At 37.7% G+C, this 15,170-nt stretch overlaps 1 protein-coding gene across 1 annotated transcript in view; it reads right to left on the bottom strand.

Annotated features, from left to right (window-relative positions):
* sf3a3 (splicing factor 3a, subunit 3) overlaps positions 1 to 15,170 on the bottom strand; it is a gene marked incomplete at its 5' end in the record, with an annotated part of 36,904 nt that overhangs the window by 20,123 nt on the left and 1,611 nt on the right. Inside the window, 8 exons of the mRNA XM_043717127.1 lie at positions 336 to 404; positions 2,627 to 2,765; positions 3,831 to 3,913; positions 6,119 to 6,210; positions 7,737 to 7,809; positions 9,765 to 9,870; positions 10,412 to 10,464; positions 12,249 to 12,296. Coding sequence (XP_043573062.1) covers positions 336 to 404; positions 2,627 to 2,765; positions 3,831 to 3,913; positions 6,119 to 6,210; positions 7,737 to 7,809; positions 9,765 to 9,870; positions 10,412 to 10,464; positions 12,249 to 12,296 — 663 coding nt within the window. The remainder of the gene's footprint in view (positions 1 to 335; positions 405 to 2,626; positions 2,766 to 3,830; positions 3,914 to 6,118; positions 6,211 to 7,736; positions 7,810 to 9,764; positions 9,871 to 10,411; positions 10,465 to 12,248; positions 12,297 to 15,170) is intronic.

Genomic DNA, 15,170 nt, shown 5'->3' with positions numbered 1-15,170 from the left:
CTAAATAGTGTTTTATACAGTTCCAGCATAACCTCAGTGCTTTTACATTTCATGCCTCACTTAAAAGAAGGCACTATGCTTCATGTCCCTTTCTTTTTTTAATATTGTAAAAATAAAAGTTTAAAGCTATCAAATTATTACTTCTGCACATTAAATACAGACATTTTAAAAAAGACAGTTGTACAACTTTTTCACTTTCTAACATGATAAAGTACAACTTTAAAAAAAATTAAAGACACAGATCATTTGACTGAGAGATTTTGAATAATGATCACCATAAGCTTCAACTTTTTAAATCAAAGAGAATAAAATAATAAACTAAAAGGATAACCTACTTCCCAGGATGAGAAAGCTGACAGATCTAAATGAGCACCAGCATGAGTCAGGGCACTGCTTGTCTCTTTCTGTCAAGACAAGTGACAATTATATTAATTCAGTCAAGATAAATAATTCACATAAACATTATCAACATGGACATACTATTTCATGCAATATTACAAAACTTAGTGACTTAGCTCAAACTACCAGATTTAGGCTTACTACAATTAAGTGATCCCTTCATAGCACATACGTTTGATACAACAGCTATGGTCATAAAATCATATTTACATTACAAAGTTTAAAAAACGTTTTAAATCTGCATTATAGTCCAGTGCTCAACTGTGTGAAAATGCTTTGAACTGTCTCATAATTAAATGCTGAAATTCCAGGTTTCCTTGCATGCAAATGATTCAGGTCTGGGTGAAGTTTTAACTTTTCTCCTCCTCACAGTAATAAAAATGACCATTTCATTATACACTGTCTAGCAATTTATCACACTCCTGACATTTTGTTTCTAGGCTAAAGCAAAGGCAGATTTCCTTCCCTTATGACATTAGTAAACCAGATAGATTTCTATGACAATCTACAGTGGTTACAGAGATGCCATAGGCTTGCATTTTATTTTTGATTTTTTCTGAATTCAAATATCACCATCTGCCATGACAGAATCTGAACCAATTACCCTAGGATATTAGCATGGGGCTCAGGATTATTAGCCCAGTGATGTTACCACTCCATCAAGCAAAAGTTTCAAAACATGTACCAACAGATTTAAGAACAGCTTCTTCCTTGCTGATATCAGATTTGTGAACAAACTTGCCATATTTTAGAGGTGATCTTTCTCTCCACCCTCTCTGTAATTGTAACACTATATTCAGCATTCTGTTGTAATACCCTGATGTACTTATGTAAGATATGATTTGTCTGGTTAGCGTCCAATACTTTGTACTGTATCTTGATACATATCTCAATAATAAATCAACTCAAAACCATTTCCTAGCTATATTTATCTTGCTGATTTTGGGACTAGAAACTCGATAAGGTGCTCTTGGTAAAAGTTCACATTCTATTGATTTGATTTAATTTGGCTTGATTCAATTTCATTATTTAAATTGATTTATTAGAAATTCTATAAAGAGAAACCATTTAAACTATCAATTGGCAGATGAGAAAGAGACATATATAATGCTGCATTCTGTAAATAAGCCCATTATCAATAAGGTATTAGTGTCTAGTTTCATACTTCTGCATCTGGTTTGAAATCAATATAATACAGTAGGACACTATCAGACATAATTTAACCTGTTGTGGGCGGCATGGTGGCACAGTGGTTAGCACTGCTGCCTCAGCGCCAGAGACCCGGGTTCAATTCCCGCCTCAGGCGACTCTCTGTGAGGAGTTTGCACGTTCTCCCAGTGTCTACGTGGGTTTCCTCCGGGCGCTCCAGTTTCCTCCCACAATCCAAAAACGCGCAGGTTAGGTGGATTGGCCATGCTAAATTGCCCGTAGTGTTAGGTGAAGGGGTAAATGTAGGGGAATGGGTCTGGGTGGGTTGCGCTTCTGCGGGTCGGTGTGGACTTGTTGGGCCGAAGGGCCTGTTTCCACACTAAGTAATCTAATCTATTGTATACTCATTCCCCCAACAGCTTTGGGGAGTACAATAGACAACTGACAATGCTGTCTTGGTTATATCCTAGGGGCTGGAGTGCACCCTGAACTTGGGAGAAAGTGAGAAGAGAAAAATAAACAGGGACACAAAGTGAGAGGAAGAAAAAGATAGAAGGACAGAAAAGAGAAATTCTGTCGTTTAAAAAATGCCTCAGCATCAATTCAAACCCATTTCTAGCAATTCTGTAATGCTCCTAGAACCACATCTTCTAATAACTAATTTTACTTGAAACTATTGTTTTTATATATTGTGCCCTACCTCAACCTAAAAAGGAATATTTGAGCCTCAGTATCTTAACATATCCCACTCTCAGAACACAAAATAGACATAATGCAATGTACAAGAAATGTATTCTACCACCTTTGTTAAACAAACAACATTGCAAATGCTCAGTGATGCTTTTCTGTAGTTTTAACTCTCAAATGCAAAAGATTGATAGAGACTGGCTTCACAATTGCTTAGGAATATTGAAATATCTCTAATTTTGAGGTAAGAGGAGAGATGCCAAGCCAAGTAAAAATGCCACTGAATATAAATATTCCAAAGTTATGGTTGCCAAGAAGTTAGTTTATTTTGAACAAACATGTTTATTGAAATATATTGTCATACTACAATAATAATTAACTTATTACGTACTGGCCAGCCAGGAAAGGTGCCGTTATCCCATTTTTTCTCAAAGTCAATTTGTATTTTTCCAAACAGTTCATTCTGATCCAATAAAGGTTTCACACGGTCAGTATAATCCTGGAGGTAGTCTAACAACATTTCCAGATACCTAGAGGAATTAAAAATTGACTTCAGTTTAGTTGAAATAGAATTTAACTTTCCAGTTATGCACTCTCAAGAATAATAACACCATACTAAACAGTGAAGAGGATAGTGATTCACATTTGACCCAGTTAAAGCAATCCAAACTATTGACAAGAAAGTATGTTTGTGACTCAGAAACCTAATTGATATGAAAAGAGAAGTTGTGGCCCTAAGGTTTAATTTTTGTACTGGTTTCTCCTTAGATTATAACATTTTTCTTTAATCAGTCCATGGGTATATTAAATTTTTTTGAAGACTTTCTTAATTAGAAACCTTTCATAAATTGTACTCAGACAAAAGTGAGGACTGCAGATGCTGGAAACCAGAGTTTAAATTAGTGTGGTGCTGGAAAAGCACAGCAGGTCAGGCAGCGTCCGAGGAGCAGGAAAATCGACGTTTTGAGCAAAAGCCTTTCCTCAGGAATGAATCATTTGCCCGAAACGTCGATGTTCCTGCTCCTTGGATGCTGCCTGACCCGCTGTGCTTTTCCAGCACTTTAATATAAATTGTACTCAGTCCAGTTACTTCCTCATTTCTGCATTACTGTTTGACTGCTGAGAAACTGCAAACTATTTGTAGAACATATGAAATAATGACATAAAGATGCAAATTGCTGTTATCCTTCAAAATAAATAAAACTTAAGTGCAAAATTAGACTAATTAAGGCTGAGAGAAAGGAGAACTATATCAACATGCAGCATCACTGCCAGATAATTATTCAAATGTTAATTTTCACACTATCATAAAAACAGTTGTATTGACATAATGTAAAATATAGCAGTAGGCCACAGCCCGCTCCATGATTTAATGAGATGATTATTTTTATCTTCTTGGCCTCAACCCCACTTTCCCGCCTGTTCCCTCTGTAGCCAGATTGTTGGACTGTCAGTTGACAATATTTCAAATATCTTAGCCTCCATAACTCTCTGAGAAGATACTTTTAAGAGATCAATAACTCAGGAGAATCTTCTCTTCATCCCCATTGTAAACGGATTGGATCGATATACACAAAAAAAGTATTTTCACTTACCGCTTATACTCTGCATTTTTTCTCTCTTTTGGGATATCAAAAAGTTGGTCAAATGTAATCAAGTAGGTAATATAATCACATTTCTGTAAAAAGAAAACTTGTTGTAAAATTCACAGGAATTTTATAATCCATATGCACATTCTGACAAGAGATAGCTAACGGAACTCTATCAACAAACACATTGACTTGATCCCATTTATCACCCCTGAAAAAAAGAACAGGAAATGATCTCACTGACCCAAGGAAACCGAAACATATGAATAAAAAGCAGACCATATCACCAGGCTTCACCGGAGGCTCACTGATGATGTTACCTAGTATGGTGACAAAACATCTGAAAACAGACCTTCCAGCTCAGCTCCAACGTACATCCTGAGACAGCTAGAAGTAGATAGAATTCCAAACACTAACATGATCAAGGCATGTGAACTAGAGTACGGCATTGAGACAGAAGATCAAACATGACCAAACTGAATGGGAGAGCATGCTCAATGGGTTGAATAGCCCATTTCATGATGCAAATAACAGTTTCCAGACCAATAGTACATGAAGTGCCAGCTGTACCCCAGGAAACATCTCTCTCACTAAATTACTGACTGGAGGATCATACGTGTTTTAATCAAAATTCAAAATATACCTTTGGCCCAGTTGCAAGAATAATGCACAGGCTTGTCATAACCTTTTACTGACATGTTCATACTACTGGAGATGGTGGTAACATTTGGATTATTTAGACAACACTTTATGTTCCAGTGAAACTCATCTTTATAGATATAATAGTTATAGCTCATGTTCTATTTTAGCACAACTGGAAGACAACGAGAGGCATTGACTTCAATATGAACATACTATAATGCTTCAAACAGGCACTTTCAGTTGAAATTAATGTTTCATCTTTTAACAAAATAATCCACAGAGGTACAACTATCTGCCACCAGAGGGAACATTATGCAAAGTTCTTTATTACCATGTACCAGATAAATTGTACTCTTGGATGATTATATACTTTCACAGAATAAATGCACTATGCAAATTCTTAATAAATTTAAATGAATCCATAGAATCAGTCAATGTGTGGCTACTTCATTAGTGTCATTCCATTATCTCTATTTAACACAATTTACATGAAGCGATAATTATAAAGTCGAGAAGAAAATGAGTACTTTAATATAACAAACAGGAATCCAATTATGCTAACACTTCAACTGATAATTCCTTTGCATTATTTACCATTTTCCATCGTCTCAATACTACAGATACTCCTCAACCACTTTAGAACTGAAAAGCAGCCAGGTTCACATGAACTGACAATGCTAAATACCTATCTCATGTCAGTCTTTGGGACATCTTTACTTTCCCTTGGTATCTTTTTCCATAATGCTAGCAATGAACTACTGGAGAATTGCAGGATTACATTACTATAGAAACAAGCAAGAGCTCCAAGGTGTTAAGACCACTGCATTATCCTTAGTTTTAGTGAACTTCTGTCAGACCATAAATCATAAGACACCAGAGCAGAAATTAGGCCATTTGGCACATCGAGTCTTCTCCGCCATTCAATCATGGCTGATTAAATTTACAAAATCGTTCTTCCGCTTTCTCCCCATAATCTTTGATCCCCTGGACAATCAAGAATCAATCTGTTTTGAATATATTCAATGACCTGACTTCCACAACCTTCTGTAGCAACGAATTCCATAGAAACACCATTCTCTCGCTGAATACATTTCTCCTTATCACTGTTCTAAAGGGTCTTCCCTTTACTTGAAAGCTGTGCCCTCGAGTCTTAGTTTCTCCTATCAATGGAATCATCTCCCCAATGTCCACTCTGTCCAGGCCGTTCAGTACTCTGACTTTCAATTAGATCCCCCTTCATCCTGCTAAACTCCATTGAGTATAGAACCAGAGTCCTCAAATGTTCTTCATATATTAAGTTTTTCATTCCAGGGATCAAAGTTAAAAATCACACAACACCAGCTTATAGTCCAACAGGTTTAATTGGAAGCACACTAGCGTTCGGAGCGACACTCCTTCATCAGGTGATTGTCACAATCGTCGCTCCAAAAGCGAGTGTGCTTTCAATTAAACCTGTTGGACTATAACCTGGTGTTGTGTGATTTTTAACTTTGTACACCCCAGTCCAACACCGGCATCTCCGAATCATTCCAGGGATCATTCTCGTGAACCTCCTCTGGACTTGCTCCAGGACCAGTACATCCTTCCTGAGGTATGGGGGTCCAAAATTGCTCTCAATTCCAGACAAGCCAATTTTCTTACTTCTTACTAACCTCTGAACCTTTCAGGTTAATGTATTTGAGATAACAGTCATGAAGGTCAAGATAACGTCCATATCCTTCCTCATCTGTGAACTCCACCAGATCTTTAAGAAAGAAATGGATTTAATTTTCATTTGCATATATTTCAATCACAAGCCAGAGCAAGTCATAGAGCCATATAATCACAGTTCAGAAATAGACCCTTCAGTCCAACTAGTCCACACTGATCATGTTTTCAAACTAAACTAGCCCCACTTGCCTTTGTTTCACCCTTATCCCTCCAAACTTTTCCTGTTCATGTACTTATCCAAATATCTTTTAAATGCTGTAACTCTACCTGCATCCACCACTTCCTCTGGCAGATTATTCCACTCATGAATCACTCTCATCCAAGTCATTTATATAAAGACAAACAAAAGTAGACCCAGTACCTATTGAACACTGCTGGTCACAGGCTTTCAGTCCGAAAAACAACCCTCCATCACCACCCTCTGTCTCCGACCATCAAGCCAATTTTGTATCCAATTAGCAAAATCATCCTAAATTCCATGTGATCTAACTTTACTAATTAGTCAACCATGTTGAACCTTATCAAAAGTTCAAGTAAACAACATCTACCTATCTGCCTTCAATCTTTTTGGTTACTTTGTCAAAAAAACTCAGTCAAGTTTATGAGACAGGTTTTCCTTCACATAAAACCATGCTGACTATCCCTAATCACTCCTTGCCTCTCCAAATATATGTAACTGCTACCTTTTAGAATCCCCTCCAACAACTTACCCACCACCGCTATCAGACTCACAGGTCAATGGTTCCCGAATTCTACTTACAGCTTTTCTTAAATAAAGGCACAACATTAACCATCCTCCAGTGCTTCAGCAATTCACCTGTGGTTATAGACGATACAAATATTTCTGCTGGGGGCCCCACACATTCCTAACTTTCCACATTGCCCTGAGATACACTTGAACAGATCCCAGAGGTCTATCCATCTTTATGCTTTCTAAAGCCTCCAGCTCTTAATCTTCTGTAATGTAACCGGTTTGAAAAATATAATATTTCCTCTTGTTCACTAACCTTAGTTTATATAAAAGACATTCACACCTAACCCAGGAAACTGTAACTTTAATGCATGGTATAATTAGCAAAGTATCTTAACTTAAATATTTTGTAAAGCATTTTAGCTGAGACTAGATACACCCTGTAATAATAATCTGTCATTTGGCAACTGAAGGTGTCCATAGCTTTCAAATATGCATCAATGTGGTGAACAGTTGTTTAGTAGGGTAACCTCATACCTGTCCATGATGTTGTAGCAGCAACAGCAATAAATACTAAATGTAGTTACCACCATTTACACAATCATAAAGCAGATTACAAAATTTAGAAGGAAACCTCCAAACTTTAAATAAAAACACTGTTTATGTATTGCATATTATGTATTGCTGCTATTGATTTGGTAATTACGTGTTTAACGCAACTGTACATTAAAAACAGGTTGGTTACAGTCTACTAGCTCAAATGTATTTTTATATTTGACCTGATGTTGAATTAAGATTACTCAATGATAATAACACTGCATTTTCTTTTTAGAAACAGCAGAATGCTTAAAAATATTATGCAGACTTACTCTGTGCCTCCTCACTTGGATTATCCCTGGTCTTCATTAACTCCTCGAACTCCACCGACATTGGAATACTTATCTAGAAGAAAAAGGAGAAAAGCGAACGTCACTTCAAACAGTCAGATACCAAATGATCACCTTAAAGAGAACCTTGAGAATAGAAATGTTTCAATTATTTTAGATCTTATCCAATTTACCAGCTACCGGTAAATGATAGTGAATTGCAAATTGTAGAACATGTAGGTTATGAGGCAAGTGCAGGAGCAAAGCAGTAAGGAGTCATACATTACCATATTATCACCCACTGTAGAAAGCATTTTGTTTGTATCAGACTTGTATGTACAGATTCAGGACATGGGACCACTTAATCCAAATACAGTTAAACTTTGTTTTAACCAGCACTTTATGAAACAGCACTCTTGATAAACTGGCAGAAATTATATACCTAAAATATCGGACGTTTACAGTATTACTGAGATTTCCAAGTAGTCAGTTGAGGATGCAAATAAGGAGACTCTCTGCTGTTAGGTTTTATTAAAGGCAAAGTGATTATTTAAATGAATTATATTGTAAATAAAGTAGAAACAGTGATGTGTACACCTCCTGCATCACACTGATTATGTGGACCTCTTGATCAACTGGAACATCTGATCAACCCGTGCACTTTTGATCCCATCAAGGCTGGTTAATATAACGTTTATTGTGTAAGTTTTACTCTGGAATACTGGTTTTGGAAATTTCACATTAACAAGACCTCAGCACTTTATCATTTATATCAATGACTTAGATGAGGGGAGTGAAGACATGATAACTAACTCTGCTGAAGACACAAAGATAGATAGGAAAGTACGCTGTGTCAAGCATGATGCTTGAGGATGATGCAGGTAGATATAGATAGGCTGAATGAATGGGCAAAAGTCTGGCACATGAATTATGTTGGATAATGTGAAGGTTTCACTTTATCAGCAAGAATTTTAAAAAAGCAGAATATTACTTCAATGGCAAACAACTGCAGAATGCTGAGATGAAGAGGAATCTAGATGTTCCAGTACAAGGTTCACAAAACATGAGTATGCAGCGACAGCAATTGATTAAGAAAGTTAATGGAATGCTACACTTCATACAGTAGAAATTGAACAACAATGTCAAGATGTTATGCTTCTGTTACACAAGGCATTGGCCTGATCACATCTTGAATACGATGTACAGTTTTGATCATCTTATTTCAGGAAGAACGTAGTTATGTTGGAGGTGGTTCAAGCAAGTTTATTAGACTGATCCTTGGAATGAGTGTTTGGATGTTCTGGGCTTGCTTCCACTGGAGTTTACAAAAGTAAGAGCAACTTAATTGAAGTATACCAGATCCTGAACTATCTTGGCAAGTTGGGCATGGGGAGAGTGTTTCTTCTTGTAGGTGAATCCTGTTCAAAAATTAGGGAAAGCATGTTTAAATTTTAGTGGAGAAATGAGAACTTTTTTTTCGCGCTGGGTTAACAGACTTTGGAACTTTCTGCCTCAGAAGGCGATGGAGGCAGAGTCATTGAATATTTTTAAAGTGCAAGTAGGTAAATTATTGTTAAACAAGGGAATCAAAAGTTTCTCACGGTAGATAGTAAATTTGCAAATCGAAACACAAACAAATCAGCCATGATCTTACTGAATGGCATCGCAGGCATGAGGCGCCAAATGGCTTCCTTCTGCTCTCAATTCGTAAGCAGCGCTTCAATGAGTATTGTAAGCTAGTTAGGAGAATTTTCTCAAAAGAAATCAAAAAACAAAATTTTTTTTTAAAAAAGGTTTCCAGTCAGTTCACGAAAATACTCTGAGCAAGGTTTTCGGAATTCTAACATGCTGCCTACGTCTCGATATTTGCTTAATATGTTAAGTGCAAGTAATTTAACCTAAAGGTCAAGTAATTTAATAGAAAGAATGATAAAGAAACAATGCTATGTATCATGCTGTTTTGTAGTAATTGTATGCAGACATTTTATATAAGTTCAGACTATAATGCTTTATGTCTGTGGGTGCACCTACCTCATTTGGGTGTTTTCTGTGGAATTCTTTGATCATCTTCAGCCGATTGTAGAATTCTCCGAATTCGTTTGGTCCTGAAATGGCATTTAACTCATCCTTTCGCATACTGTCAGCAAAATAAAGCCATAACAATGAAGGACTGCATTATGCAATATTTAACACTCGCAACAGACAGAGCAACAAAGTAAGTAGACCTTCAAAATAACAAATGTTCTCAACCAGAACACATATGCAGTCAAAGGCCAGTTATATGGTGAATACTAATGAATGCTAAATATTCATCAATATCATAGCAAAATATCAATGTGTTAGCTTTTGGACAGGATCAAAAGCTATAACTTTGAGTTATGTTATGAAAGTGGAAAAACCTTTATCGGTTAAGATACAGGAAATATTTCTGGAGGGGAGTAAGTTTTTGATAGTAGTCCAACACAAAGGCGCAAGATGAATTAGGTGGCAACACAGTGAAAACTTCACAAGCATCGTAAGTGTAATTGCTCCATTACCCGGTCATCATGCAATTAAAATGCAATATGACATTTCACAGGTTTCATTAAACATTATATTGTTTGAAAATGTTCAGCTGCATTCATTTGTCAAATACAAAACTTGTTACTATCTGAAATCAAATCAATAATAAGACATACCTATCTTTGTCTTCGTACAAGTCTCTTAGATTTCCTGCCACTTCCATGTACCTCTGGAAAATAAATAAATGAAAAAATCCAATCCATTTAAAACTGTTACAGGTGAACAGAAGACAGTGTTCAGCATTTAATAGGAAAAAATTTACAAGCTTCAAAATGCAGAATATTGCTCACTTGCATTTCACTCAACTAAGTTCTTCCAGATAAATAACGCTAAAAATTACTGTTCATTCCTGCACAACTTGTAGCAATAAGTATCAGATTATTGTTATTCCAGCAACAGTCTCAAACCTCAAGCAACTTTAAACATGTGTGCACAATAGAATTGAAGACTGGTTATTTACAAATCAGAATAATGCAGCTCTACCATTCTTTTAAAAGAATGGTTTTTACTCATTGTTTAGCAAGGACATTGATTGAATAAACTATACAGACACAACATCCTTGTTCAAGAGGAATGTGTAGATTCAAGCACTATTTTTCTAGTGCCAAGTGATGTTTTTAAGTCTAAATTTTTGTCAAAACGTACGAATTGATTTTTACACAAGTAACATCTGGGAGTTTGAAATCCACCCCGTCCTATTGCCTTGCTGTCAGTTTGCCAGTATTGAATTTTTCTTTAAAATTACATCATTGTCTTCTATCACAGTACAAAATAGTTTCTTTTCATAAACCTGCTACACCATCCAAGTAGATAGCAAAGATGCCTTTGAAATGTGCAGTGCCTAATTTTGTTTGTTTGTTCCAGGACAATTATTTGGATTAGTAAGAAACTGTGAGCTCATTTCAGCAATGTTCATTAATGTATTTTGAAGCTTTCCTCTGCTATCACGTTAGGGTTACTGCTGTTTGCGCATTTATTCTGAGGCAGCTGTGTTGAGAATTTCCTTCAATCTATAGCACTTTTCTTATATTTTGAGTCTTTAGTTGCTGCATAAATGTTAACCTGTTAAGCAATTTCAATTACTTTAATATTTGAACTGGGCTGTGACTCTACTGTGGAACTCTCTTTTAGAAACAAAGATTGCAGCAAGGTCAATTGCTATAACTGCTGAAAGATCAGTCACTATTGATGCTTTAAACAAGCTTTTGAACAAACGCAAATGCCTTACTCTAAATCCAGATCTGCACGGAGTTAGGAAATTTCACTGCAGAGGCACAGAGGGACCGAGAGAGTATGGCACTGAGTTTCTGATTCTGATGATTATCGATACACTCAACTGGTAAATGTACATGAAAATCTTCAATCATAATCCTTCCACAGCACCTTCGGAACCCTCAAACTCTACCAACTAGAAAAGCATGGAAATACCATCGCCTGCAAGCTCCACTCCAAGTTGCACACTTTCCTGACTTGGAACTATATTGTCATTCCCTCATTGTCAATGGGTTTAATTCTTGAAACTGCCATTCTTGCAGCACTGTGGGCATACACACACATGACAGACTGCAGCAGATCAAGAATCCAGCTCACTACCACATTCTCAGGGGCAAATATGGATGGGAAAATAAATGCTGGCCGAGCCAACAATACCCACATCTGTTAACAAAATAAAATGCACAGCCTCCCAATACGCCCATACTGCAACATTATCTTCAAAGTGAATGGATTTTATTGTGCAATGATAAAGAAAAACTGATTGGCAACTTGACTTATCAAATGGATCATTATGCAGGATAAAAGTCTGCATGTGTAACAGACCTGGTGTATAGTTCAGAGCTACAGCTAATTTACACAATTGATCTATACAACAGATATCAATCCAAGCAGAGTAATTGTAAGTAATCCTAGAATGACAACCAGATTTGAAAGCCAGGCCACAATGAGCTTACTTACATCAAGCACTGCTCTGGCCCGATGATCGGAATTGATTTGGTCCCGAAGCTGGAAAACAAATTTTAAAAGTTAATGTTTTAAAACAACCAAACTGTTTGAAAAGTTAATCCTGGTCTCACCAATTAAAACCGGTCCGCATCAGCACCTTCACCACTTGTTCAGACAATGGTAAACACCTCTCCCTTCATCAGAAAAACAAAGAAAACTAACCAGAGAAAAGAGTTGTTGAACATTGGACATGGGCAGTGCAATTCATTTCCAAAGTGCATGCTTGTGTGAAACACATATCATGTGTATATTTTAAAGATGGCCCAGAGTGCACTGAGACGTCTAACTCCATCAGGAGATTCACTTCAGAGCTTACTTTGAGTTTGAAGAGCTCATTAACGTTGGTAGCTTCAACCTACAATGAGCATTAGAATGTACTGAATCTCCAGAAAATTGAGGTAATAATCTGCAGGTCAATCAATATCACTGCAAAAAGCAGACAATCTCTATGACTCTATAAGTTAACATATCTCAGGTGCCGTATTCTTGCCAAAATATTCACAGCTAACACTGAATAATTTCAAATGACAGCTGCTGTACATCTCCACCACTGTTTGGTTTTGCATCAGATATACCTTTTTGTTCATAGTGATGTAGAGAAGTCAAAAGGCTACTGCAGCTCCATGCAGTTTCACTCCAAATTGTGTCCTCCATCAAATGTAGGTCAATGTTTAGCAAAGAAAATTAACAATAAAGTTCATGCTGGTTTGGAAAGTTTCAAAATCACATTCCAAAAAATGAAAACAGCAACAATGTGGATACGAATGTAGGAATGACAGAGTCCAACCAACCAACCAACCTAAGCTTTTAAACACCTGAATACAACAAAGAACAACTAAAAAATCTGAAAAAAAGAATTGCTGGAGAAACTCAATCGATCTCGCAGCATTGGTGGAGAGAGAAACAGCCAAGGCTTTGAGTCCAGTGTCTGTCCTTCAGAAGAACTAGCCATTTGGATACAGAACTAGCTCAAAGGTAGAAGACAGAGTGGTGGTGGGATGGTTGCTTTTCAGACTGGAGACCTGTGACCACAAGGATCGTTGCTGGGTCCAGTGCTTTTTGTCATTTATAGACATGATGTAGATGTGAACATAGGAGGTATACAAAGGAACCTCGATTATCCAAAGTCAATGGGCGGGCAGTTTTTCATTTGAATAATTAATGTGACCTTAAACAAAAGAAGCCGTACTGCACATAATTACGTTAAAAAGCATGTTTACAGAGTTTTTATTTCATTCAATCGCTTCGTACCACTCCATGCAAAGTCACAAATTGTCAATAGCTTCATTAATGGGGACTGGAGATGGTGCCGGTATCAGATTTTCCTTATCATCCACGGTGTCCATACTTTCCCGTTGTTCTGTGACTATGTTGACTATCTGATCATCGCTGAGTGTCTCTGTTGCAATGTCATTGGCACAATTCACCCAAACATCGATCTCAGCCTCTACAAACTCTCCTAATCCCAACTGTCTGCAGTTTTCGGTGAGGTCAGTGGTTAGCCTTTGATCAGGATAGGTATCCTCTTCACTGTCAAGGCAACCAATACGCAAGTAATTGCACAAACACTCCGCAACTGTCAACAGCTTGACGCGGTCCCAAGATTCAGCAATCATGAACAAAGCGGCCTGGACTGTGAGCGCCTTCATAATTTCCTGCACTCCCTTTGCTGCATTGCCTTCACCCAGGATAGCATGCAACGTGTTATGGCGATATTTTTTCATTATTGCAATGATTCCCTGATTGAACAGCTGTAACCTTGAAGTGGTGTTGGGTGGTAAAACCAAACACCTTGATAGCTCCGTTTGCTGATTCTAACTAGCTGTCTTTCACAGTGTGTGCCCCCACATTGCTCGAGTCCAGCGCTTGCCAAACGTGATCTGACAGCAAGTACAAAATCTTCACGGAACCAGGATGAAAGAAGTGGATGTGTCATCCATGCCTTATTTTGTGCTTTGTACTTCACGGGAAACACGTTCCTGTCACAGTTCTTGAAGCAATATGGATTAGCATATCGCCCAGTGCAGACAAGCGGTAATTTATGAGAGCTGGTGGCGTTAACACAAGGGGATGGAAATGTGTTGCTGGAAAAGCGCAGCAGGTCAGGCAGCATCTAGGGACTAATGCCCGAAACGTCGATTCTCCTGTTCCCTAGATGCTGCCTGACCTGCTGCGCTTTTCCAGCAACACATTTCCATCTCTGATCTCCAGCATCTGCAGACCTCACTTTCTCCTTTAACACAAGGGGAAACAAGGGGATGCAATCCTTCTGCACTTTATGTGCAGTTTATGACACCTGCTTTTCCACGATGGATGCAAGAGTTTTGCCCAGCAGTGCACTCAAAAACAATCCACTTTCATCAGCATTGTACAATTGCTCAGGTTCATACTTTCCTTCACAATAGATGGACTACAGTTTCTGTCTGTAGCCTTCCACAGTGCTGTCATTCATGGACTTCTACTCTCCAAGAACGCTGAGTTGTCTAATGCCATGACGATGATTGAAGCACTTTAACCAGCCCAATGAGACGCTGTGAGCAGTCACACTGTTGTGGAGTCGTTTATGGAAACTGGCAGCTTTTTCTCATATCATCGTGCCAGATACAGGAATCCCCTTTTCCCGTTGCTGTGAAAACCACAGAAATACAGCTTGGTCAAGTTGCTCATCTTTGCTGGCTTCGTAAATTTTCTTTTCAAAGCATTTGAAGCATCACTTTGGCTGTTGAATTTCTCAATCGCTGGTCTTACTTTCTTGATTTTGGACACTGTCACTATTCCAATGTTGTACACCTGTGCAATCTTTGATGCCTTTTCACCACAATCTAGACGCTATAAAATCTCACTTTTCTGTTCAAGTGTCACTGCGGTCCTGCG

Source organism: Chiloscyllium plagiosum, chromosome 27 (assembly GCF_004010195.1).
Source record: "Chiloscyllium plagiosum isolate BGI_BamShark_2017 chromosome 27, ASM401019v2, whole genome shotgun sequence".
Classification (NCBI taxonomy): Eukaryota; Metazoa; Chordata; class Chondrichthyes; order Orectolobiformes; family Hemiscylliidae; genus Chiloscyllium; species Chiloscyllium plagiosum.
Note: the sequence above shows the minus strand (reverse complement) of the source record. Positions and strands in the feature narration are given on the sequence as shown.